The sequence below is a fragment of the Madurella fahalii genome, assembly GCF_045866475.1.
Source record: "Madurella fahalii IFM 68171 DNA, scaffold_4, whole genome shotgun sequence".
NCBI lineage: Eukaryota > Fungi > Ascomycota > Sordariomycetes > Sordariales > Madurella > Madurella fahalii.
Window position 1 is genome coordinate 1,953,456 of NW_027263974.1, and position 25,065 is coordinate 1,978,520.

Sequence of the window (25,065 nt, forward strand, 5' to 3'; positions counted from 1 at the left end):
CTCTGCAGCACCTCTATCAGGAGATATGGATTCGTCTGGATGACGCCCGCTGCTACGATAGTGGCTACTTGGACGGAAGATTCCGCCGTCAGGGGCAGAAGGCAGGGAGACAGGACCAAACAAAAACCAACAAGAATAAGAAAGAAGAGAGAGCGAAACCCGAGACAATTAACGTGGTAGAGGCGCTCTGCCCAATGGAGCACGGCGGGTCCTCGACAGGACGACATGCTGCCAAGACTATTTCCCCCCAGCCCTGTCGACTTGGTGCCCCTCGATGCCGGGACGGGGATAGAGTCGCCCCCTGGTTAATAAAGGACCTTGCTCGAACAAGTCCGACCACCTCACGCAGTGACTCGGCATGCCCAGGGGGGATCAAGAAAAAGAAAACGGCACTTTTTGCCTGCGTGAAATCCGGAAGGGGCATGATGTCGCGTGGCGACCAGCCAGGTTGCATCGAATCACACGGCCCGATGATGAAGCCTTTACAGTACGGCTAACTGCCGAGCTTCGGGACCTCCGTTCTAAATTGCCTATGTATGGACGAACCAGGTCCTTGGGATCGGGAGGTCTGGGCCACAAGCCGCAGGCAGCTAAGACCGCTGGTTGGGGAATGGACTCGGGGGACCATCTCCTACTCCCCGCGTTACACTGCATAATTATTTATGATCTGCGAAACTGGAAACAGGATGTGGAATAGCGACACACAGACCCTGATTCGTGGGCGGCAGACACTCTCTGCAATATCCATCGTCTCATAGCTTTCTAATATTTGGATACAGAAACGCCGTTTAGACCCCACATGGTAAAGTAGTGTAAATCAGGAGAAAAGGGATGGCATGAGACGGACTTCTGGACTCCTGCGGAGACGTGACTCAATCCCGAATAGCGAGCTTCTAACCATGACTCCGGCAGCCGTGGTCCCGTTCCTGTGCGCTATCTTGTGCGCTAGCTTGTTTGGACGGTGGAGTCGGAGAACTGGGGGAATTATGAAGAGCTGTTTGCGAATTATCCATCTTCAAAGTGTGTACAGTACCTCTCGACCCGAGAAGTCGGCTGCGCCATGCGTTGGAGCCTGCTGTAGATTCCTCGCGGTCATTATGCCCTTATATATCTGAGTTTCTGATAGTTCCCCGTCACAGGCGCCGGTTTCCGTATTGAGGACCCTGATAGAGCTCAGTCATGCTTCTTCACCGCCTGTTGGCCTTCCGGGTATGGCCCCCACGAAAACGGTTGGGTGGGGTTGGTGGCGCCAGAAACGTTCTCACCCCCTCTCTTTTGCTTGCTCTACGGAGGTAATCGTTCGGAAGATTTGAGGGGAGTGGGACGAAAGGGGACACACAGCCGGGGAGAATCAACACTGGCTTCCTCAGTCATGTTGGGTGGATGTCTCCCAGACAGGGTCGACATATACCAGAGCACACTCCCCCAATCGTCTCTTTGAAACAACAAGTCCGAGACGCCCTGTCCCATCGTTATTCTTAACACATCTGTTTGCTCGGGTTCCGTCTTGAAGGAGCCTTCCACCGTTCGCTTCGACGTTTGCTCAACTAGCACTTCAAAATGGTTTCTGTTGACGTCTTCGACCAGCCGTTTGACTACATTGTCGTCGGCGGCGGCACCGCCGGCCTAGTAGTTGCCAATCGCCTCAGCGAGGACAGCAATGTCCGTGTACTCGTAATCGAAGCCGGCGCTGACCGCACCGCCGACCCCCTGGTCGTGACGCCGGGTCTAGTCGCCGGTGTATACGGCAGGGACGAGTATGACTGGAACTTCACATCAACGCCTCAGGTCAGTATTCAGATCACCTCACAACCAAAAGATTCAGACTGCTGACCGATGCACATAGTCAACCCTGAATAACCGGTGCATCAACCAGGCCCGTGGCAGAATGCTCGGGGGCAGTTCGGCACTCAATTTCTTGATGCTCCTCTACCCGTCCAAGGGCAATATCGACTCTTGGGCCGCCCTGGGTAACGCCGGCTGGGACTTTGACTCCATGGCCCCTTACTTCCGCAAGTTCGGCACCGTCCACGCCCCACCCCAGTCCGCCCGGGACATGGTTGGCCTGACGTACCACAACGAGAGCCTAGCCAAAGGCGATGGGCCCATTCATATCTCGTTCAGCGAGGGTTACACTCTCACCAACAAGGCGTGGATGGAGACATTTGCCGGCCTCGGTCTCGAGGTCACGACTGACCCGCGGACTGGCAAGGCACTGGGCGCCTTCCAGAACCAAGCCACCATCGACCCGGCCACCAAAACGAGGAGCTACGCGGCCAGCGGCTACTACACCCCCGAGGTTGCTAAAAGACCGAACCTCGTGGTCGCGACCGAGACTCTAGTCAACAGGATCATTTTCGACGCCACGAGCGGCGCGGATGCCGTGGCCACGGGGGTCGAGATCATCGCGAAGGACGGCCAGAAGAAGCAGGTCTCGGCCGGCACCGAAGTGATTCTGGCAGCGGGTGCATTGCAAACGCCACAGATCCTCGAGCTGTCCGGCGTGGGCGGCCGCGACCTACTGGAGAAGCACGGCATCCCGGTGGTTGTCGACAACCCCAACGTGGGCGAGCACATGCAGGACCACCCCATCGTCTGCCAGAGCTTCGAGGTCGCCGACGGCACGTCCTCGGGCGACGTCATGCGGGACCCCGCCGTCGTGCAGGCTCTCGTGGGCATGTACCAGGCATCGGGCGACGGACCGCTAGGCCAAAGCAACATCAGCGTCGCCTACGCGCCGCTGGTCGACGGGTCGGGCGTCATGTCAGCCGAGGCCAAGAAGGCCCTCCTCGCCCAGCACGAGCCAGCGCTCACCACCCCTTCCACCCAGGCCATCCGGAAACTCGTCGAGTCGGACGACGAGCCAACCTTCCAGTACCTCCTCTTCCCGACGCAAATCTCCATCCCCGACGTGCCCAGGAGCATGGCCGACCACATCGTCCCCGTCCTCCCCGAAAACTACATCACCGTCATGACCATCCTCAACCAGCCCTTCTCGCGCGGCAGCGTGCACATCGCCAGCGCCGACATCGCGACCAAGCCGGTCTGGGACCCGCGGTACAACGCCCACCCGCTCGACATGGAGCTGCTGGCGCGGGGCGTGCAATTTGTCGAGCGCATCGTGGCGCCGGGGACGCCGTTCGGCGCGCTGCTCAAGGCGGCCGCCGAGGGCGGAAAGCGGCTGCCGCCCATCGTCCCCTCCGCAGAAACCAAAAACGGGGACGGAGGCCTGGACCTGGAAAAGGCCCGAGAAATCGTCCGCCGCCGCCAGATTTCCGTGTTCCACGTGGCCGGCAGCTGCGCCATGATGCCGCGCGAGCGCGGCGGCGTGGTGGACGAGAGGCTCCGCGTCTACGGCACGCGCCGGTTAAGGGTTGTGGACGCGAGCGTCTTCCCGCTGGAGCCGGTCGGGAATATCCAGAGTACCGTGTATGCGGTTGCGGAGCGGGCGGCGGATTTGATCAAGAAGGATCGCGTTAACCTGGCTAGGGGTTAAATATTGTTGTACTAATTAGTAGATGCGGGTGGCAGGTTTCTGTAATAGGCGGACGGTTTTTTGAAAGTTACTACTGTACCGTAGACCGTTTTTGCTGGCGTTAAGATACCTAATCGAGATGCGTTTAAGGCAGATGTTGAAATCGGTCCATACGGTATGTTCTGTGTATTTGGGGTACTTCGGAGCTGGAATCCACCGTCGGGGTTATTAGTATCAAACGTTTGAGGAGATTGCTGAATGCTTGAGTAGTCCTAGGTTCAGGCTTCTAGGCACACCCGCTTCTGTACCTATCCTAACATGTTCAAAGGGAACATTGTCGGGACACTTTCTGCTCTGTTCATGAATATCCCAGTGCCGGTTGTTTGCAGCTTCTTGGGAGGGGCTATCTCAGGTAATTAGAGCGCAAGTCTCAAATGGCTTGACGCCTTGGTCTGGTGATGGTATGGATCTAAACGGCTCCCTTCTCAATTCGCCATGCGGTTATGCTCGTTGAGCTCCCTTCGTTCCTCTATACTGTTTAAAACCTTAATCTCAGGAATACCAATCTAAGCAACCATGACTCAGGCTTCTATGCCCGGAATATTGGTGACCCCTGCGAGGTGGTTAGCCAGATCCATCCTCACCGAGAGACTTCTCAGTGCCATGTGGGAAGTGTAACTTACATCCGTCAATGTCATCTTCAACAACCTGGGGAATAGTGCACTTCATTGCATCCTCGTCGGACTGCCGCTCCAACACGTCACAGACGTCGCCGAAGCAGAAGTTGTCCATGGCGCGTTGGAGAGAATCGTCTTTCCAGCCGAAGACATAATCCCCGTGCTGCGTGTAGCCGTCCCTGCAGATTGATTGTTTAGAGTTGCGGCCTTCGTGTGACACTTAGAGGGACGTAATATGGGCATAACTCACTTGTCGCCGGTACTCCATACGAACGGTTGCGAGCCACCCTCGGGCCACAGCTCCTCCTTGTTGAATTCTCGGGTCTGTGGGATACAGCGTCAGCATGGTGGACTTTATCCCTGCCAACTCTAGGGCAGAGCTGGAGCTCCAGGAGGAAACGGGAATACTAAGTACTTACGTCCCAGATGACTTCAAACATGACTTGCGGTATCTTCACGGGATGGGTGTCTGGACAGGTTCCGCCTCCGGGACTATCGAATGTCCCTTCGCTTGGATACGAAACGTGGCTCTGGTGGTCAGGGCTATCGATATTTTTGCCGTCCCAGCAGGTGGGGAAGGTTATGACGGAACGTATGCCGCCAGCACAGAACTTATCAGGCAGGGTCTGGGAATCCGGAGGGGCGCAGTTCAGGTGGCTCCAGTCTCCTGATTCGGGCATGCAGCGATGGCACACCTTGGGGTCTTTGCTCTGCGACTTGAGCGCGGCATCTCCGACAAGCATGCGGAAGCCGGGCTTGAAGGCGGTGACCTTCGTCTTTCCGTCGTATGGAGGGATGTAGTACACGGTGATGCCGCCGTTGCCGCGAAGCATCTCACTCACGCCTTGAGGCACACGCTTGTACGTCCCATTGCGGGCTCGGAAATATAGGACGGCGGTCCAGTAGTTGGAAAGATCTTCGCTGAAGGTGCATGTGGTGCATGTCGAAGATTTGACGAGGTCGTGTGTCGCCGGGTCCATGGAAGCATTGAATGAATTCCCTCCGACGATCTGGTGGAGATGTGGTGATGGAACAGTGCCGGGGGTTACCAGGGGGTCTAGGCGGTCGATGACGAGCTGCGAGCAGCTAAAACGCAGCATTGGCGGAACCCCTTCTGGAATACCCTGGATCTGGCCGAAGCCATGCTGGACGAGAACGGCCAGGGCGAGAATATTCCACTGCATCTTGGGCGGAACGGCGGCTGCGATTCGGGGAGAGACGAAGGGCTCGGCCAAGATGATGGACGATAACTTGGAGGTAAACATCTAAATACATGGTCCTCCCAACTACTACCCCTCGGGCGGCTAAAGCTTCTGTCTTGTGCCGTTCGATGCAATGCTGACCAGTTTATCTAGATTGCGGATATATTAACAGGCGCGGGCGGGGGGTTATACCACGTTGATCTTGTAAATTGCCGGTCTCGCGAGGCCAACGACATGACTTGGTAATATTGGGATCCTGTGGTTTGCCTCGACGCACATGTGCCACGCATGGATGCTTCTCTGCAGCTTCTCCCGGGCGGCCCGGTGCCTCGTGCCGCAGGTCAAAAAAAGGACCGAATGTGACTTCTTGCTCTCTGGCTTGGAATCGAGGGGATGATAGTGATTCGCCTACACAGTAGGCGCCCTTGACTGATCCGGGGTGTCGGAAGCCGTACCTGGGCGTGACCGGGTTGACGCTTTATAAACAATGCGTGTGACCACCAATAGTCTTGAAATTGGGTACTCCCGTTCGATCGGAATTACTACGTTTAGATAGGATTTCGAATTTCCCATTCGCAACACCACATGTATTGTATATTGGAGACACTTCGTTCTTCGCCTCGGATCGAGCCTGCTTACACGGAACCGTCGCCACTGTCTCCTGTTCGCCACCATCACTCATCCGCCTCGGTCCTAGCCTGCTACCAGCGCCCGGAACTTTACCTGCCGCATCACCAACAAGCCTTCATTTGGCTGCCGACCAAGGTACGGTAAGTGTTTGTTCAAAGACATTTAGAACCCCGGATAGACGTAGTTAATCCTCTGTGGCGCAATTGGTTAGCGCGTCTGACTGTTAATCAGGAGGTTGGAAGTTCGAGCCTTCCCGGAGGAGAAGATCTGCATTTTTTTTTTGACGGGTTCATCTTATGGCTTCCACCCCTGTCCCACAGTTTCTACTCTGATCCTCAGCTGTTAAATCCTCAATAAGTATAGCCGGATATTTTTTTGTTTGTAGGTAACAACTCTTGGAGTGGGTATGGATGTGCTTTACATATGGAGAAAGAACTGCCACTCCAAAGCGTTATGCCTCGTGAAACGTGGATGTGATCTTGCGAGGAGGAGGGCTTAGTGTGGTGTAGCCAAGTCACTAGTTGAATCCTTTGAGGTCCGCCAAGCCCGCCAAATCCATACGACGTTTTGTATAGGCTATTGATCCCAGGGTCAGGGTGCGATGCGTGGTTCTGGCGTAGCAGTTAATGCCGGATTGGGAACTTAAGTCACAAGTGCGCCATTCCTGGCGGGTGCCACCGGATATAGATTGTGCAAAGTTTGGTATTCATTTTTACATGAATTGTGTGTGGTCATTGAAATCGGTTCAACAAGAATCATCAGCTGCAGCTTCTTTACAGCGCGGCCATGGCCCTCTACGCCTGGCTCGCGCTTCTTAGCGCCATCATCCGAGAAGCAACGGCACTAATAGTAGCTACGACACCAGTAACAGCAAGCATCGACTCCACACCTCGTACCACGAGCCTCTTTATCATAAACCCGGTACAACCAAGTCTCATACCCCCAGTTTACGCCTCAATCATGAACGTCATACCCAGCCTCTCCCAAACCCACTACTGGATTATGTGTGAGGTTGCCGAACAAGACTCTGCCCCTTGCCACTACATCCATGGTGCCAGCGTGACGGTTGACCCCACGAGCATGGCGCTGGACATCCACCGCGAGACGTATCTCGGCAGACTCAGACGGCCAACCGATGGGGAGCCCGAAGCGCCGACTGAGGATCCGTGGCGGCTGGTTACCGAAAGTACTCTGATCACCGTGTATGAGCACCCTCCTCTCCAAGCTCCTGATCACCACCGACACCAGCTATCCGGATCTCATCCGCACCACACCCTCCCTTTTTGTTTTCCCATAACACAAGAAACCTAACTCACCTCGCCCCAACGCGACAGAGGGGGGACAGCCACCTGCGACATAGCCGACTCCACATGGGCCTCGTGTGCGGGGCAGTTGACGAGCTCGCGGAGGTCTAGTACACGCTGGGGGTCGAGTGTCTGGGGCAGCGGCAGCGACGTCGCGATTGAGTCCATCCGGACAGTGTTCACCGATGTCGCAGCGCACAGCATCCCTATTACCGTGACAGCTGGCCTTGAGAAGGTCCCTACGGCCACGGGTACGGCGTCGCCGACTACGAGTTATTCAGCTGGTGCTGAGCTGACGGTTCCTGGAATGGGACTAGCTGTGATTCCGGGTGCTGTTGCGTTGGCTAGCTGGTTTCTTTGATCCAGACCTAAGGTGGGTATGAAAGGTTGGGATTGTTTGGAGAGCTTAGAGTGTGCTGACGTCTCAAATAAGGTTGCTCTGGGGTTGTCAGCTGCCTTGACTAGGACAGAGGACCAGAGAGCGGTTCGCTAGCATTAAGAGATATGACATTACCAATTCGAACTGTGGCTACATACAGGGAAAACCGAGGAACTAGTACTAACGAACTAACAATGTGAGAGATGCCAGAGACCATTGTATATCGAACAAGAGGCGGTCCTTGCGCTCAAGTATAATTACTCCCTCCTTCCGCATATTGATATTCAAGACAAAAAGGGAACGGCAAAGGTTGAGGATAGTTTAAGAGATGTATAGTTATATACCTGTAAAACCAGGCCTTCAAGTTATTGCTGCGCCACATGCTCGTCTTATCAGCACAAGCTCTTGGGGGAATGAGGGAGCCGCCGTTTTAACATGATTACAGCTGGACCATCAGTCAGAAACGATGAAAACTAGCGCCTAGTCAAGATCATTGCTCTGTGACAGCTCCATACTCATATACGCTCGTGGACACTTTCAATTAAGTTGTTGCAATCGAGCGGTAAGTCAAATAAGAAGAATAACTTTGGAATCAAGGCCAGAACCTGATGCAGAATAAAAAGACACAGAAACATCGACGGATTCTGTGAAGGACGGAGCGAAAGATGTCAAGCATCCCATAGGCCTGCAGGCTACAATCTCATGTGAAAGAATACGATAGGATGGCGGTGATTTCAGCTCTACACTTCAAGTGTCTTACTAACCTGGGTGCTAGGGACCCTCAATTCAGGGCCTCCTCCCCAACAACCGGCGCCTTCACCCCAAGCAGCTTCTCGGCGTTTCCGTACGCGATCGCCTTGAGCTGCTCGTCATTGACAAGCCCGCTCTCCTCCAGTTCCTTGATCCATGCCAGCCCAATCTCATTCTTCTGGAAGGGGTAGTCAACACTATACAGAATGCGGTCGACCCGAGTGTTTGCCAGTATACACCGCATCGGGTCAACACTCCACACGCCGCTCGTCGTGATCCAGACGTTCTCGTCATAGACGGTCTTGAAATCCCGCCGGAACGTCCCCCACCGTGGGCTCAGCGCCTGGATCCGCTGCAACAGAAACGGGATCGTCTCGCCCATGTGCCCGATGATGATCTTGAGCGCGGGCCGCCTATCAAACAAGCCCGAGGCAAACAGCCGCATCACATGCAGCGCCGTATCGGCGTGCCAGCCCAGCCCGCTCGACGCCATGCTCGCGGCAGCGGCCTCGGCGAAGTTGCCGCGGTACCGCGCCGCCACCTCCTCGCTGGGCCACGACGGGTGCAGGTAGACGGGCGCGCCGAGCTCCTCGGCCGCGGCCCACCACACGTCGTACTCGGGGCCGTCGTAGAAGCGGCCGCGGGCATGGTTGTCCACCAGGGCGCCGACGAACCCAAGCTCGGCCACCGCCCTGCGCAGCTCGGCAGCCGCCGCGGCGGGATCCGCCATCGGCGCCACCGCGAGCCCCGCGAACCGCGCCCTCCCTTCCCGCGCCGTCCCCCCCGCCCGCCGCTCCTCCTCCCGCACCGCCGCCCGCAGCTCGTTGTTGGCCGCCCGGCACGCCGCCGCGTCGTACCCCGCCAGTCCCGGGACGTGGCTGATCACCTGGAGGGCGACGCGGCCGGCGGCCATGTCGCGGCGGCGGGGCCCGGCGGGGTCGCCGGTGAGGTCGGTTAGTTTGGCATAGACGTTGGGCACGTGCTTCAGCTGCTCTGAGTAGCTTGCTTTGAGGGAGGCCGGGGAGGAGGTGGAGAAGAAGTCTGTTAGTTGTGGATGGCCGGGTTAGTTCGTCTCGTTTCTTGGCTTTTTAGGTGGAAAGATGTAGGAGGACTGGGTGCGGAAGGGTTTGGCATGTACTCTAGTGGCTGTAATCAAGGAGAGGTAACGGAAAGGGGGGAAAATAGGCTCCGGCTGTGGTTGGCTGGCTGTACATACGCTCCTCGAGAGTGATCAAAGGGGGAGTCATTGTGATCTCTGGGGCGGCTGTGGATGCTGGAAGATGGGAGTTTTGGTAACTATGAATGGCATCATTGATCTGAGGGGCTCATTCGGACTCCGGACTCTCCCCAACTTGGTTTCCTTGGACTGGTGTTTCTGTGTTAGTGAGGTGTTGGGCAGGAACGAGGGTTAGGGTCAGAGTTGTGTTTGGAGTTCACACGTGACCGTGCCAAGCCGTTCGAGGCTCTCACGATCTTCTCCACAGGCCGTCTTCAATTCCTGAACTGCCGACCGACGACACGCCGCCGACAGTTCAATCACGCCTGCGACACCCGCTCGCCGCCTCCTGGCAGCTAACCACAAATATGGCGAGCCTATCGATCCTGTCGCGGTCCGCCGCATCGGCAACCAAGTCGCTCACGTCCTCGATGCGCGCCCTGTCCCTCTCGGCCCGGCCGACCCTCTCCTCGGCGCCGACGCAGACACGATGCCTCTCGCAGAGCGTATCTTACCCCAGGACAATGGTGCTTTCCGCGAGCGGACCGAGCGTTACGAGTGGCCTGGCGGCTTTTCAGAAGCAGCAGACGAGGGGGATGAAGGTGCGCAGCTCCATCAAGAAGCGGTGCGAGCATTGCAAGGTGAGCTGTAGTTTAATTGCACGGCGAGAATGCGGGACTGATGTTTCCCGCGGCAGGTCGTCCGGCGGAAAGCAAACAAGCGGCACCCGGGTTATCGCTACATAATATGCCCGGCCAACCCGAAGCATAAGCAGCGCCAGGGATAGGCGGGGGGCAAGGTAGTTTGGTGCAAAAAATCTGATATACATAGTCCAAATGGCGGTGTTCTGTACGATATGTACAATTGGGGAGGTATATACCGGTTTGGGAAGGGTCATGCACCCACGGGACATAAGCGGTTGCTGCTCAAGCCGTGGTATGTGGCTGCTTGCTGCGCTAGTCCGGAGTACCCTCATGTCAAGCTGGGGTTCTAGTCGCCATGGAGCGAGACACCAGCAGACGCGAGTGCCAAATCCCGGTTAGATTGGGGCAATCGGTCGTTGTTCATTGCTTTACAGTCCGTGAATATATCTCTCCATATTCTCCCATTCCGTCTTGCCTGTCGAGAGGAGGTATCGGATGTGACTCTTGTTTTGTGTTAGTATTCATGGGTAATCTGCGGTGATAGTGAAACGGACAATATCTGTGACGCCTCGGTGGCGCTCAAACTCGTCTCGTGCGAACTTCCTTGTCTCAGTGCGAGTGGCCGGGTCGGCGATTTGGCGCGTGCTGCGGAGAATAGCCCGGTAAAAAGAGAGGACGCGTGCTCGTTGGATAAACTGTATTGGCAGGTTAAGAGGGACCAGGCTGTGAGACTCAGCAGGGCGCATACATGCTCCAAACTCAGCGTCGGGCCAAGACGCGAGTGTGCACCTGTCGCATAGGTGCGAAGGGGCCGCCACGCCGGGGCCAGACGAGGACGCATCAATCGCGGTGAAACTGGGTGAAAAGTGTTAGGATGACATTGGCGTTGTCGCTTCTGCCCGGGCCATCGAGCTCAAGTTCGTTACTCGAGACTGGGCCGGTGATTCTTGCGATGAAGCCAAGGTTTCCAAAAAATTTCCCCTGGAAAGCCGCGATTGCAGCTGCTTCACGTCATCGCTGTGGGCCCCACATTGTAGATGCCAAGCCAAGCCCTTTAGACGGTTGTGAAAGAAGGATAACTACGAAGTGCTGCACATGATATTCGCTGGGAAAGCAATTGTCTCGCCAGGTACGTAGAATGCAAGGGAAAGGGATTCATACCACCATCCGACGGTGGCCTCGCGGGGCCGAGCAGAAAGGCCGCACGCGAAACCACGTGCGTTGGCGCCAATGCCAAGACTGCGACCCCAAGACTCTGGCAGACGCGTTGGGGAAGCTTCGGGAGGGTTTGGACCAACACACTTCTGTCAGTTTGGTGTCGGGCCGTTTCAATCGCTTACAATGAAGGGCAAGCGGCGGCGGGCGCCGACAAACCCACTGGAACTTGCGAACCGCAAGACCGATGAGCAGTTTATGGCCGATTACTTAGAGCCTAGGTTTGTCTTTGCTCTTCCCTTTTGGTAAATCTAGCGGCCCAGTGGGACATCCTATTGAACCGACGGCCGTCCTTGAGCATATCCTGCCGCTTCCGCTTGCGCTCCTGTGTTCCTCTCATCTCGTTCGCTCCGGCTTCGGGCTGACTCCAGGCGAATCCCATCTAGCAGCTCAGGTGCATCATCCTGGGTGACCACTTGGATGCATCCACAATCGGGCACCGGGTACAACATCAACTTGGCGTGCGCTGGTAACCTCAGTGAGGAAGAACTTCAGGCTTGTTTCTCTCTAATTGAGCAGACCAGTCGGAAAGACTATGAAAACTCGGCTGGCAAGTGGCATCCGAAAAAGAAACTCGCAGAGATGAGGTCTCCCGAACTGCGCTACATCTTGGTCAAGGAGAAGGACACGCAAGCCATTCGCGGCTTCACTTCGTTGATGCCAACGTACGAGGAGGGCGAGCCCGTCATCTACTGCTACGAGATTCATCTTCAGTCAGAGCTCCAGGGGTACGAGCCAACACTCTGCAAGCAAAGCCCTCGATGCTGACCGATGCCACAGGACCGGTCTCGGCTCGTTGCTCATGAGCTTCCACTCGGCTGTTGCCGCAAACCTGCCGCCCGTGACAAAGGTCATGCTGACATGCTTCTTGTCAAATCAGCGCGGGCTGGCTTTCTACGAGAAGTTGGGCTTTGAAAAAGACGACATCTCTCCCGGGCCTCGGAGGCTCAGATATGGAAAGACCTTCACCCCGGACTATGTCATTATGAGCAAGATGATTAGGCCAAAAACTACTAAGAACCCGACGTCTTAAACAAGCAGCATCCCGAAACGCCTAGCCGGCTCACACTTTGACACAAACTTGTTATGCATCACCGCGGGCACTCTCAGCTCTTCAGGCAACTAGTAGGACTCGCCAGGCTGCGTATTTCTTCGGGCCGTGATTCGCCAACCATCTCTAAGGCTTCAGCCACAGACCCTTGCATATTCAACAAAATCCACCGCCGATTGTATCTTACGCCGTCTTGGCAAATCCCCGTCCCATGTCAGCCCCTGGCATGATATCCCGGTCCCACCTTAGTTGAAGCTGTGGACCCGGCTGAGCGTGAGTGAGCGGGCGCCGATGAGTTGCAGATGCCCGCTACGTTCTCGTTACTTAAACTCCTGTCCCCGGTTCGTACGTGCCGACTCAGAAAAAGCCCATGATCTCCAGCCAAACTAACCATACCGCCATGGAAGAACAGAAGCACCAGCAGAACCAACAGGCTGCTACCAAAGAATGGCAGACGGGACTCGTCCGATGCACACCATGCGGGACCTTCTGGAAGGCCGTGACATGTCCATGCATCAGTGGGTGGCAACTTTCCGGAAGACTTTGCTCGGCATATTCTATAACTAACTGTTCGCAGTCTACGGCCAGACCGCCCAACGGCTCCGTGATCCGACAGTGGAGGCCGAGGAAAAGAACGCCGACTGCGAGGAGTTTGCCTTCAATCATATATTGGCCTCGTTATGTTTCCTGTAAGCATCCACAAACCTGGCCCGATAGCCTAATTTACGTACTGATTAGCGATGGGACTAATCAATCAATTTGCTGCTGAACCCAGGGACATCATGAAGCACAGAGCCGAGATTCGCCGGCGTTACGACATCAAGGGCAGCAATACCAATGACTGCCTCGTTTCGTGTTTTTGCTGCGCCTGCGCGCTTCTACAGCAGGATGACGAGCTCAAGACTCGCTTTGCAAGTGAAGGCATCACGGCGCAGTATAAGCCGGAAGAACCCATGAGGGTGCCGGGCATGACCGCCAACGCCCAGCGACAATGAAACTCGGGGGGGGGAGTAGTTGATGGTTGGGTTTTGGTTTGGGTTTGGGATGCTGGTGCATGCAACGAGTGATTCAAACTCCGGTATGAGAGGGAACAGGAGGCTATAATTTTTCTGCGGGTTAAACTGATCTCCGGATCTCAGGCTTTCTTGGTTCTCCGCTCTTTAAATCGCTCAATGAAAGAGCAAGAACGAATGGGTGGTTCCCTTGAGACTGGCGATACCCTGTGGTGCGGATAATCTTTTCACCTAATAACCTAGCAGGAGGAAAGGGGGTCTTTGACATTAGTAATGACAACACACTAACTAGATAGCTAGACCTCTTATTCTGCGCGGGCAATTGATACTAGTAACACGATGACACAAAGCCTAGGTGCCACCATAGTACATGGTGGTGTCTGACTAGAGGTCATGATCTCCCTGATGGGAGCACAGAATCCAGAGGTCCAAGTGGCCGGGGTGGTGACACTGATGTTAAGGAAACCTTCCAAATTCTCCCACTGCTAGGGGGTTGCAAAAGCAAGACAATACATTTTCAAATACAAGAAATGAGGCTTAAGGCGCACGTCGCCATTGTTGCCGTTCTCGTGACTGTAATTTTCCACACTTAACGTGGGCGGATTGATCGTCAGCCTTGTTGATTGATGTGGTCTCGGAGGGCTGACGACGACAGGGATAGATGCGCCAATGATCACGTCTGAACTAAGTCGCACCAATGGCGTCGGATGGCGGCGCAGTCAAGCATCAAATTTAAAGTCTTACTAACGATTTTCCTAAGATCCTGTTCTCTTCGTCCACAGCGGCAAGCAAACGCAGTATGGCGTCGATGTTGCTGGAATCGCTGCTTGGCAGTGGGCAGTCGTCTTGGGACGGACGCTTCACCTTTGCTGCCGCAGTCGTGCTGCTGCCGCTTCTTCTCACCTACGCCATAACATTCCTCAGCGCCGCATGGATCAAAAATGTCCGCGGCAAAGGTGACCCTCCGCTGGTCCCGTATGCCGTGCCGATTGTGGGCAATACGCTCCAATTCGCCTACGGCACGGAAGGGTTCCTGACCCGGACGCTGTAAGTTGAGCCGCAAACCCCTGGATGTCCGTCACGCAACCAGCTCACCCTCCGATAGGAGGCGCTTTGGGAAGGTGCCGTTCCGCCTCAATGTGGGACTCGAGAACATGTACTACATCCCGTACGGGGAACCGATCCAGGCCATGTTCAAGAATGCCCGGGACCTGTCGTCGAAGCCCATCATCGTGGTCGCCATGCGGGACCAGTTCGGCATGCCAGCCAAGGATCTTAGCATCTTCCAGCGCGATGGCTCTGGCGGCAACGCGAAGCCCCTCGAGGGATGGGAGCATATGGATCCCGCCCACCGCATCTTCTACCACCAGCACCGCGACCTCCACGCCATGCTGAACGGCGCGGCGCTCGACAGCATGACGACGCGCTTCATCGCCACCTACACGAACCGTCTGCGGAAGACGCCGCTGGTCAGCGACGAGTGGATCGAGCTGCCGGACCTGTTCGCCTTTCTGCGGGGCGAGATGTTCCACGCCGCCTGTGTGTCGATGGTCGGCGAGCGCATCTTTGAGCTCTGCCCGGACTTCGGCCGCGACTTCTGGGACTTTGACAGCCACGCGCTGACCTACCTGCGCCGGACGCCGCGCTGGCTGGCGCCCAAGGCCTATGCCGCCCGGGACCGGGTGCTGGCGTCGGTCAAGAAGTGGCGCAGGCACGCGATGGAGCGTGCCCGCTACCACGACCCGTCCCTCGCCGACGTCGATTACGAGCCCAACTGGGGGTCCCGCCTCCTGCGCATGCGCGCCGAGGTGTTCGACAACGCAGGGGCGTCCCCCGACGGCGCCGCCAGCATGGACCTCGGCCTGCTGTGGGCCGCCAACGCTAACGTGATCCCGGCGACCGGGTGGGCGCTGCTCAACGTACTGCTGTCGCGGAACCTGCGCGAGCGCGTCGCGGCCGAGATGGAGGAGTGTTTCGACAGCGCCAAAGACGCGTTCGACGTGTCGGCGCTGTGCGGCAAGCCGCTCCTGAACGGCATCTACCTCGAGGCGCTGCGCTTCTGCGTCGCGACTACGTCGGCGCGCAACCCCGTGACCCCGGACTTCGACCTGGGCGGATGGAAGATGCCGCAGGACTCGCTGATGTTGTCCATCAGCTGGTTTGGCGCGCACGACCTGCGCTTCTGGAACACGGGGCGCATCCTGCCCAACGGGAAGCCCGAGTACCCCGTCGACAGCTACTGGCCGGAGCGCTTCCTCGAGTACCCGGACGATCCGGCCAGCGGTCCGGTGCGCAGGCCCGACGAGGCCATCTACCGCTCCTCCGCCAAGCAGCGGGAGAGGACGCCCGCCGACGACAAAACCGCAAAGATCGTCAACCACACGTCGGCCCTGCAGGGCTACTTCTTCCCCTATGGCGGCGGCGTCAGGATCTGCCCCGGGCGGCATTTTGCCAAGCAGGAGATGATGGCCGCCGTGGCCGTTATGCTGCAGGAATTCGAGCTTGAGCTGATAGACCCCGCGTCGGCGAAGAAGGCGAGGCCAGACCTGAGCGTCTTCCCGACGGGCGCCATGGCTCCAGACAGGAAGATACCAGTCAGGGTGAGGAGGAGGCCGAGGTCAACATAATAGAGCATTATCCATGTTTAAAACTACAGCCTTGGGTTATAATAGACTTTTTGGACGCACTATGGCTGCTTCAAAATGGAACACGACTTGTATAAAAATAGAAAGAAAGAAAAAAAAAAGACGAAACGGAGTGGTACGATGATAGGGGCCTTGCCCCCTAACAAGGGGCTAAAAAAAGTCGTGATCCCAGGTGCGGGGATCTTTGTGCAGTGCGGTTTGTGTGGATCGAACACACGACCTTCAGATTGACTTCCCGAAGTTTTACTTCAGTCTGACGCTCTCCCAACTGAGCTAAACCCGCATTGTTGGAATTCTGATCATTTTCTCTAGCCTATGGTGCCGTGCCACAGGCGACCACGGGTTGCAACATTCTCCCCCTGTGATGAAACGGGGGCGGGGGTCGTATTATTGCTGTTCAAGTCCAAGATCAAGGGAAACCAGGGTAGACATGGATCAGAGTGACGCCTAAAAATTAAGCGTACAGACAAAATCAAAAGCAATTGCAACCCCTATTAAGCAAACACAAAATAATGCCAGGTATCGAAATGACTTTATATCTACGCCCTATGATGCATCAAGAATCAAGAAAGGCTTAGTAAACCACACCCACAACGCCGCTATCCTACCCCCATCTACTCTCTCTTCTTCCCCTCCGCCTTCTCCGCCATCTCCCTCCTCCTCTTCCTCCACGCCCTGAGCTCGTTAATTAGCCCCATGACCAGCGGCACCGCTACGGGCCCCAACAACGGCAAGTAGACGGCAATCTTGTGCTCGTCGGGGAAATAAAGCTGCCCGACCATACTCTTCTCGAAGAACGCTCGCTCGGCCTCCGCTTCGGCAATGCGCGCGTGGGCCAAACCCTCGGCACCGCCCAGCGTCTCGCACGCCAGCCGTAGGTGCGAGATGGTCTTGGACACGCCGTCGGCGACACTGCCGGGGATCGAGATGGACGGCAGGGCGAGCGCGAGACGCGCGAGCGAGCCGAGCGTGGACGAAGCCCGCAGGAGCAGGTCGGCGGAGCGGATCCGCGCGAGCGTCGAGAGGCGCAGCGGGAGGGAGCCCGACTGCGGAGTCCCGGTTAGGGAGAGGAGGTGCGAGGTGAAGGTCAGGAGCGGCTGCTTGAGCGACGAGGCAGTGAGATGCGTCACGTCGTCGGGGAGAGACAAAAGGTAGACTGTGCCCCACTGGGGAATCAGCCACGAGTGCGCTGTCGAACTCTCCGTGTCCCTCGAGCTCTGCGACGGCGTGGCGATGGTCTGGTTCCCGACAAAGACGAGAAAGTTGATGGTTGGCGCGCCGCCAATCGACGGCGACAGCGGCCACTCGGCGGCATTGATGAAGGATGAGAGATCCTCCTTATTGAGAACCTGATTCTGAACCCCGGGCGTGGCATACAGCTGCACCTGAGTATCGATGGTGAAGTTGTGAATCGGCGAGAGCACGTCGAGCACGGGCTTCATGTACTCGTCAATGGCCGCCTCAATATCCCAACTACTCGGCAGCGGCCCGCTCGTGAAAAGGGAGAAGGTGAGGTGGTACGTCGGCGCGTATTTCAGCGACCTCGTTGTGCGCTTGGAAAGGGACTCGGCAACTTCCGGCGAGAGGCCTTGCGGACGATGCTCCGAAGGGATCGAGTTGGTGGACAGCAAGTACGAGATGGTTGCTTGCTCCTCGGCAAAGGTTGACCGTAGTTGACCGGCAACGTACGAAGCGAGCGAGGACGAGGATGAAGTGGGCGAGGGAATGGCATTGGGCGGGTATGTTATGTCGAGGATTGGTTCATGCGGATCGAGCGTCGCCGACGTCGTCTCGCCGGGAATCAGGCGGATGGTCAAGGCACTGTCACCATCGTGGCTCTCGCTGGCATCGCTGGATGGTGGTGCTAATTGCAGCCGCAAGTGATGTCCAGAAAAGTCGTTGAGGTCGTCGAGGGCATGCTGGGTGAGACGGAGCAGGTTCTGGGCCTCTTGATCTTGGAGCGAGTTGGCTTGGATGGAGATGCGCAGGGGAAAGACGGGGCGGCAGGCCTGCGACAAGCGATGTTAGGGGACCCTACGAGCTACGGGACAGCCGGTTGCATACCTTGCCATCAGCCCAGTCCAGCATCTCCTCCAGCGGGAGATCGGCGCGCGGGATGGTTGTTGTCTTCCACCATATTGGCAGGCCCAGGAAGAGCACGATCAGCCAGAACGAGAGAATGACGTGGCTGCGTCGCCGGATGTCGGACGGCTTTTCGGGTGGCGGCTGCTTTCGCGCTGCTGTCCCATTGCTCGATGTCACCGGCACTGTTGCAGATGTCGAGCTTTGAGATTCTGCCGCACCGTGATCCGGCGATTGTTGGAGAGACATGGCGATGCGGGCGGTCGGTCCATCGACACTCTTCTGCGCGCCGACACGCTACTGTCTGCCCGCGCGACCAACCCATCAGGTCCTTTTCGTCTAATTGGGGCTAGCGCTGCACGTGGAGATAAGGCTGCCGCAAATTTCATGCACTGGGGCAACGATAAGCGACGGAAACAGGGGGCAGCACCCACCAAGGGTTCCGTGCTGCTTCGGCTTCACATGGGGACAAGGGTCCATGGCCGGCATTCTACATGCATATCAGATCAACTTCGGTTCTCCCGCTGCAGGGAACAGCACTTGAACCTGGTCGGAGCTTGCTTCCCTCGTCCCTTTCTTCCTTCCTTCCTTCCTTCCTTCCTTCCTTCCTTCCTTCCGTCCTTCCTTGCTTACCTCCCGCCCGGTCTTCCCGTCAACGCGAAACAGCGAAACAGCGAAACAGCGAAACAGGTTTGTTCTGCGACCCAAAGAAATGGCTGGTTCCTCTCGCTCTGCAGGGCATGTTTTGCTCATTTCAGTTTTGAGCCGCATTCGACTTGCGACCAATTTAACCGTTTCCCTATGCGTCTCCCGGCATGGTTTATTCGATCTATTGGCGATTTCCCCCGACCAGAATTTGGTCCCACTGCAACTACATAGTACACTAGCGAACTGCATACCAAGCGAAGGCGAGTGACCACGGGCAGCTACTCTACCCCGCCCCCTAGCCACGGCTACGGCCACGGCCAGCCGTATCCTGGCTGCATCTTTCTCGATGCCCAGAGGTTCCTGATCGCGTCCGGCCACCCGGGGTTTCTTGGCTGGCCTATCCTGGGCCTCGTGAACCGAGGCAAATTGCCATGCTGCGCAAACCCGTGTTGCATCTGCTTACTGGGCGGCGACTGCGCAGCAACACGCGTGTCAATCATTGCCGCTGATGGTTCTTCGGCCGTGTTGACCTCCTGGCTGTCGGGCCAGAGAGCGATGGTGAAAAAGCACCTTTCCCGTCGTCGCCCTCTCGTTCCAAGCTGTCCTAGGTAACGCTATCCGAATCTGGTATCCATCTGTCCAGCTAGGCGCCACTCGATCCCTGTAAATCGCTGGTTCTCGTGGGGTTGCCCAGGCGAATCCAAGATTTCCAGATAAATGCCAGGAACTACCTCGAATAAAGCAAACGTTCCCGAAGCCCGGGAGGGCTGCGATTCCCCACCTCAGCGCTTTCTTGTCCCCCGAGTCGCAGTTGGTTTTGTGTACATGAGCGGCTCATGGTAGCGAGGCCTGAAGGTTTTGCATGCTTTCGTATTTTGAGCCGGTGCCAACTGTCATCGCCGCTGATCTATCGTCCGCGATACTTCGTATCGTGATGGCTGCTCGTAAGTGACTGAACAGGCAGACCGATCTACGTTCTCGCATCGGCCTGTGGAGCCCCCAACTAACAAGCCGCCGTCACCGCTAGTGCCTCTACCTCTGCCCGTGGCCGTTCCGGCCTTGGCTGCGGCGGCGGCCTACGTCAATGCCCGGACCTTACTGTATTACGATTATGGCCTGCTCAAGTCCATCGTCCCAACGATCACCAAGATCGCCTGGTGGACGAACCGCGGGCGACTGAACTTCTTCTACCGCTTCGAGGACCTAGCTACCTCCAAGTCCTCTGAGAACCGTCTCTTTTTGCGCTTCGAGGACCGAACCTACACCTACGCTCAGGCCTATGACACCGTGCTACGCTACGCTAATTGGCTGAGGGACCGGCGCGATGTCAAAAAGGGCGAGTTGGTTGCTCTGGACTTCCAGAATACTGACACTTTCGTCTTCTTGCTTCTTGCCCTCTGGGCCCTCGGCGCGGTGCCCGCCTTGATCAACTACAACCTCAGCGGCAAGCCCCTTACGCATTGCATAAAAAAGGCCACAGCCCGGCTTGTTCTAGTCGACCCCGTGGTTTCTGGGAATGTCGGGGAGGATGTTCGGTCGGAGCTAAGCGGAACCAGCTTCGAGGTGGTAACGCCTGAGCTTGAGAGACAGATGCTGTCCCTGGAACCCATCCGGCCTCCGGATGAGGTCCGGAACGACGCCACGGAGAATGGCATGGGCATTCTCATATACACCAGTGGCACCACGGGACTGCCTAAGGCTGCGATAGTTTCGTGGGCCAAGCTTGCAGTCGTCGGAGGGTTTACGTCCCGCTGGATTGGAACTACTAAGAACGATGTTTTCTACACGGTTAGTCCGAGACTTGCTAGAGGCGCGCCTCGACGAGCCTTAGCATGACGTCGCCAGCGCTGAACCGTATCGAGCTGACTTGGAACGTGTCGCGTAGGCTATGCCTCTCTACCACAGCACCGCTATGTTACTTGGCTTCGCTCACGCCCTCTCTATGGGCGCCACGTTCGCCATGAGTCGCAAGTTCTCGACCAGCTCGTTTTGGGACGATGTCCGAAGACATAACGCCAACATTATCCAATACGTGGGCGAAACCTGTCGTTACCTGCTATCGGCTCCTACACGCACCGACCCGGTCACTGGTGAGAACCTTGACCGCAAACACAATGTGCGCGTTGCCCTTGGCAATGGCCTGCGACCGGACGTGTGGAACCGATTCAAGGAGCGCTTCGGCATCGAGACTATTGCCGAATTTTACGGCTCGACCGAGGGTAGCTTTGCCACGTGGAACCTAAGCCGAAACGACTATAGCATGGGCGCCGTGGGCCGCAGCGGTTCCCTTTACACCGTCATCCTCGGCAGGTCCGTCGCTGTCGTTGAGGTGGACCACGAGACGGAGCTTCCATACCGAGATCCCAAGACAGGCTTCTGTATCCGGGCGCGTCGGGGCGATCCGGGCGAGCTATTGTTCAAGTTGCCGCCGCACAACGTCGACTCGCGCTTCCAAGGCTACTACGGGGACAAGGATGCGACATCGAGTAAGATCATGAGGTCCGTCTTTAGCAAAGGCGACGCTTGGTTTCGCACTGGCGATATGGTGCGTTGGGATAGTGAGAACCGGGTATACTTTACGGACCGCATTGGTGACACGTTCCGTTGGAAGAGCGAGAACGTATCAACCGCCGAGGTCGCACAGGTCGTCGGGTTGCATCCAACCGTCCTCGAGTCCACTGTTTACGGCGTGGAACTCCCGCATCACGAGGGCCGTGCCGGATGCGCCGCTATCATTTTCCAACCGTCGGCATTAGTAGGCGAGAGTGGCCAACCAAGCACCGAGACGCTGAAGGCGCTAGCCCAACACGTCCGAAGAGGATTGCCCAAGTACGCCTTGCCACTTTTTATCCGCGTCATGAGCAACGGCGCAATTCAGACTACCGGCACAAACAAGCAGCAGAAGAACGATCTGCGCAGCGAAGGCGTGGATCCCAGCAGGACGGGCCCTGACCACGTCTTTTGGCTGAAGGGCGATTCCTATGTAAAGTTCGGGAGCAAAGACTGGGAGGCTCTGCAAGGTGGCCGTATCAAGCTCTGATAGATGATTGCATGACTGAGATATACCCTTCCTCCTTCTCGTTTTCTTGTCCATCTTGGTTAGTCTACTCTTGATACCTCTCGAGATGCCCTGTACGATAATGTCACTGTATCGTGCCATGCCATTTTGCTTCAGTCTCCAAGCACTGCGGTTGGGACAAGAGAAGGTCTCTCCCCAGCGGATATTCCCGGCGGTCAGGGATTCATGCATCCCGTGGGTGGCACGGATTTTATATCACACCAAGCCCCTTGCAGGGCGAAGCGGCTGGGACGAGTATAGATGTGCAGGTGCCGATCTCTCGGACCCAGCAGCTCCAAAATCTGACTGACCAGGTTGCTGGAGGCCGGCCGGATCGTTAGTCGTGACATCCGGAGACTGGCTCACGAACCGTGCGACCTTGGGCGGCAGACGATTGGTTTCATAGTGTAGTGTAGAACCCGGCGAGGTCGATAGAAATGTCCCCCACACTTTAGACCAGGATCGTTTCCGACGACAAGCCACGAGGCACTTCTCCGGCCCGTTGCAACCACCGCCCGGCCAATCCACGGCAATGGCAGCCATCCATCAGGGTTGCTGCGCCGATTTCAAGCAGCTTGGTCCAGAGCTCAGGCGCTTCATCTTCGTCGAAACAACTTGTACGTACAGCAACATCCCACTGAAGAATTGTATTAGAGAGATGGGACTATCATCTTGCTCCTAGAAAATGGACATACTAGAATGATACTGTAACTATACAGAGGGAATCTGTCCTTAGACTCCGATGTTCGGTCCGCAGCACCCCTGCGGTATTCAGCGGGTTGCGAACAACAAGCGTCGAATGACATAATGATTTACCTCGAGTCAACTGGCCAATGAGGAGAACAATTGATCGCGCAATGCGCCGCCAGACCTAATCGGGCCAATGAGGGGCATTCTTATCCCCAACGAAGGGCAATGGAGGGGCAAATCGCCCCGCGTCACGGCATCGGCGCAGGAGAAACATGAGCAATCGCTGGCTGCTTTGGGGCATGCCCGGGGAGGAAGTCGGCGGGAAACGCCAAATGTAGGGAGGGCTGGAAGAGGCCAAGGATGGCGCTTTATTAATCCAAAGAGGCCAGAAGAAGTCCTCGCAAGCGAGTCCCAAAGCTTTAAATACCTATCCACTGTTGCCCCTCACCGTGCCAGACGCTCCCCTCTGACGTTCACTTGATCTGTGTGCTGCTTTGCTTTGCAATCCATTTCTCGCGAGTCCCATCTCTTCTGAACCAAGTTCAAGATATCCCAATACCGACACAATGGCCTCTGACCGCGCCCCGTAAGTCCCCTCAGCCGAACCGCCGGAGTTCTCCCTCGATGCTAACACGCTTCGCCTGGCAGCCTCCGCCTGGGTACCGTTGCCCCCAACTTCCAGGCCGACACAACCAAGGGCCACATCGACTTCCACGAGTTCATCGGCGACAACTGGGTCGTCTTCTTCTCGCATCCCGAGGACTACACCCCCGTGTGCACCACCGAGCTCGGCGAGATGGCGCGCCTCGAGCCCGAGTTCGCCAAGCGGGGTGTCAAGCTCATCGGCCTCTCTGCCAACACGCTCGGCAGCCACGAGGGCTGGATCAAGGACATTAACGAAGTGACGGGCTCGCTCGTCAACTTCCCCATCATTGCCGACAAGGAGCGCAAGGTTGCCTACCTCTATGACATGTAAGTGAGACTAGATTCGACCGGTCGGAAAAGATGTCGAAGAAGTTGGGTTCTGACAGAGGTGCCCCCCCCCCCCCCCCCAAACCAGGATCGACTACCAAGACACGACCAACGTGGATGAGAAGGGCATCGCCTTCACCATCCGCTCCGTGTTCGTCATCGACCCCAAGAAGACGATCCGCACCATCCTCTCGTACCCGGCCTCGACCGGCCGCAACAGCGCCGAGATCTTGCGCGTAGTCGACTCGCTCCAGACGGGCGACAAGCACAAGATCACGACGCCCATCAACTGGGTGCCGGGCGACGACGTCATTGTCCACCCCAGCATCAAGACCGACGAGGCCAGCAAGATCTTCCCCGAGATGCGCGTCGTCAAGCCCTACCTGCGCTTCACCCCGCTGCCCAAGGATTCTTAAAAAGTGTAGGGAGAGAAGTAGATCGGCGGAGATGGGAGAGGCTTGAGCTAGCAGAGATGCTGGAGCTCGGGATATTATCGATACGAAGTGCTGCCACCTGGCACGGAAATGGGAGGCGTTGAATGGGTACGGGACCAGGGGAATACGGTGGCTCAAACTTTGTTGAGCCGTGCTTATAATCCGGGTTTCTGTGGCAAAAAGAAATACAAAGCAAATTGATGTTCATTTTTGGCGAAATATCGCACTACGACCTTGGTAATATGTCCGTTGCACACCGGCAAGGCCATAACAAGGCCGGAACAAAGCCTGACCCGGCTGTATGGTCCCATCTCACCCAATATGCTTGGTGCGGCTGGTGACGCTCAGGTGTAGCAATGGCAGTATACAGTACATAGTGCAAGAACAATTCCGGCAGGGAAACATGTCGCTTTGTGATACAATTCGTGGTCGTTTGGCTCCAGCTTGTCCCCACGTCGTCGGCACAGGGGTGATGTTTCGTTTCAAAAGGACTCGGCGCTAACTCTCCGTGTTAAGGGTAGGGCCGGACGATATTGCAAGGTTTGTCCAAGAGACTTCATCTCGGCCACTAGGATAGAAAGAACAAGGGGCGGAGGAATCGTTTTCAGGGCAAGCGAGGCTTCGAGAAAAACGAAGCGCCGCGCGGAAGGCGACCCGGTTCCGTGGCGCCGTCCACCGCTTTTTTTCTTGATCATGGCACAATCAAGCCCATGCACTTCCGGACGAAGTGGCACAGTCAACCCACCACTATTCAAATCATATTGGCAAAAATCCCTAGGAGACATCACCTAACATTTCAAAGGGTTGCGAATTGAGGAATTACGGTCATGGGAAGGTATGCCGGGCCCAGCTGTGGGAGGCGCAACGATGCATTGATGGACATCTTTGACAAAGCGGCGGCAGTCGAGGGGCTGCCTTGCCTTTGTGCGACACGACGCACAATCGGACGACCAACCAGATCAGGTCGAGGGTCTCGGTTA

General features: G+C 56.7%; 11 protein-coding genes and 2 non-coding genes across 13 annotated transcripts; 9 read left to right on the forward strand and 4 right to left on the reverse strand.

Moving 5' to 3' along the window:
* Positions 1-1,560: 1,560 nt before the first annotated feature.
* On the forward strand, positions 1,561-3,496 carry MFIFM68171_07571 (uncharacterized protein; the record flags this gene model as incomplete). The annotated part of the gene is made up of 2 exons (XM_071062991.1): positions 1,561-1,788; positions 1,847-3,496. The coding sequence occupies 2 exons, from the start codon at positions 1,561-1,563 to the stop codon at positions 3,494-3,496; spliced, it is 1,878 nt and encodes a 625-aa protein (XP_070919092.1).
* A 603-nt stretch (positions 3,497-4,099) lies between these two features.
* Positions 4,100-5,336, reverse strand: MFIFM68171_07572 (uncharacterized protein; the record flags this gene model as incomplete). The annotated part of the gene is made up of 3 exons (XM_071062992.1): positions 4,100-4,331; positions 4,403-4,476; positions 4,572-5,336. The coding sequence occupies 3 exons, from the start codon at positions 5,334-5,336 to the stop codon at positions 4,100-4,102; spliced, it is 1,071 nt and encodes a 356-aa protein (XP_070919093.1).
* An 836-nt stretch (positions 5,337-6,172) lies between these two features.
* Positions 6,173-6,246, forward strand: MFIFM68171_t106. The gene has a single exon. It is a non-coding gene; the product is annotated as a tRNA-Asn (tRNA).
* Positions 6,247-6,770: 524 nt separating this feature from the next.
* MFIFM68171_07573 (uncharacterized protein) lies at positions 6,771-7,649 on the forward strand (the record flags this gene model as incomplete). The annotated part of the gene is made up of 2 exons (XM_071062993.1): positions 6,771-7,186; positions 7,319-7,649. 2 exons carry the CDS (start codon positions 6,771-6,773, stop codon positions 7,647-7,649), a joined length of 747 nt encoding a protein of 248 aa, XP_070919094.1.
* Positions 7,650-8,448: 799 nt separating this feature from the next.
* MFIFM68171_07574 (uncharacterized protein) lies at positions 8,449-9,664 on the reverse strand (the record flags this gene model as incomplete). Its single annotated transcript, XM_071062994.1, has 2 exons — positions 8,449-9,458; positions 9,634-9,664. The coding sequence occupies 2 exons, from the start codon at positions 9,662-9,664 to the stop codon at positions 8,449-8,451; spliced, it is 1,041 nt and encodes a 346-aa protein (XP_070919095.1).
* A 337-nt stretch (positions 9,665-10,001) lies between these two features.
* Positions 10,002-10,420, forward strand: ILV1_2 (mitochondrial 54S ribosomal protein bL36m; the record flags this gene model as incomplete). The annotated part of the gene is made up of 2 exons (XM_071062995.1): positions 10,002-10,274; positions 10,331-10,420. The coding sequence occupies 2 exons, from the start codon at positions 10,002-10,004 to the stop codon at positions 10,418-10,420; spliced, it is 363 nt and encodes a 120-aa protein (XP_070919096.1).
* A 1,198-nt stretch (positions 10,421-11,618) lies between these two features.
* Positions 11,619-12,525, forward strand: MFIFM68171_07576 (uncharacterized protein; the record flags this gene model as incomplete). Its single annotated transcript, XM_071062996.1, has 3 exons — positions 11,619-11,713; positions 11,879-12,220; positions 12,273-12,525. 3 exons carry the CDS (start codon positions 11,619-11,621, stop codon positions 12,523-12,525), a joined length of 690 nt encoding a protein of 229 aa, XP_070919097.1.
* A 418-nt stretch (positions 12,526-12,943) lies between these two features.
* Positions 12,944-13,538, forward strand: MFIFM68171_07577 (uncharacterized protein; the record flags this gene model as incomplete). The annotated part of the gene is made up of 3 exons (XM_071062997.1): positions 12,944-13,061; positions 13,121-13,232; positions 13,319-13,538. 3 exons carry the CDS (start codon positions 12,944-12,946, stop codon positions 13,536-13,538), a joined length of 450 nt encoding a protein of 149 aa, XP_070919098.1.
* Positions 13,539-14,355: 817 nt separating this feature from the next.
* On the forward strand, positions 14,356-16,183 carry MFIFM68171_07578 (uncharacterized protein; the record flags this gene model as incomplete). Its single annotated transcript, XM_071062998.1, has 2 exons — positions 14,356-14,603; positions 14,662-16,183. 2 exons carry the CDS (start codon positions 14,356-14,358, stop codon positions 16,181-16,183), a joined length of 1,770 nt encoding a protein of 589 aa, XP_070919099.1.
* Positions 16,184-16,393: 210 nt separating this feature from the next.
* On the reverse strand, positions 16,394-16,484 carry MFIFM68171_t128. The gene is given in 2 exon segments: positions 16,394-16,429; positions 16,448-16,484. It is a non-coding gene; the product is annotated as a tRNA-Phe (tRNA).
* Positions 16,485-16,815: 331 nt separating this feature from the next.
* Positions 16,816-18,532, reverse strand: GPI17 (GPI transamidase component; the record flags this gene model as incomplete). Its single annotated transcript, XM_071062999.1, has 2 exons — positions 16,816-18,210; positions 18,266-18,532. The coding sequence occupies 2 exons, from the start codon at positions 18,530-18,532 to the stop codon at positions 16,816-16,818; spliced, it is 1,662 nt and encodes a 553-aa protein (XP_070919100.1).
* A 1,261-nt stretch (positions 18,533-19,793) lies between these two features.
* On the forward strand, positions 19,794-21,971 carry FAT1_2 (long-chain fatty acid transporter fat1; the record flags this gene model as incomplete). Its single annotated transcript, XM_071063000.1, has 3 exons — positions 19,794-19,875; positions 19,959-20,719; positions 20,817-21,971. 3 exons carry the CDS (start codon positions 19,794-19,796, stop codon positions 21,969-21,971), a joined length of 1,998 nt encoding a protein of 665 aa, XP_070919101.1.
* Positions 21,972-23,245: 1,274 nt separating this feature from the next.
* PRX1 (peroxiredoxin 1) lies at positions 23,246-24,067 on the forward strand (the record flags this gene model as incomplete). The annotated part of the gene is made up of 3 exons (XM_071063001.1): positions 23,246-23,265; positions 23,328-23,651; positions 23,740-24,067. The coding sequence occupies 3 exons, from the start codon at positions 23,246-23,248 to the stop codon at positions 24,065-24,067; spliced, it is 672 nt and encodes a 223-aa protein (XP_070919102.1).
* Positions 24,068-25,065: the final 998 nt, after the last annotated feature.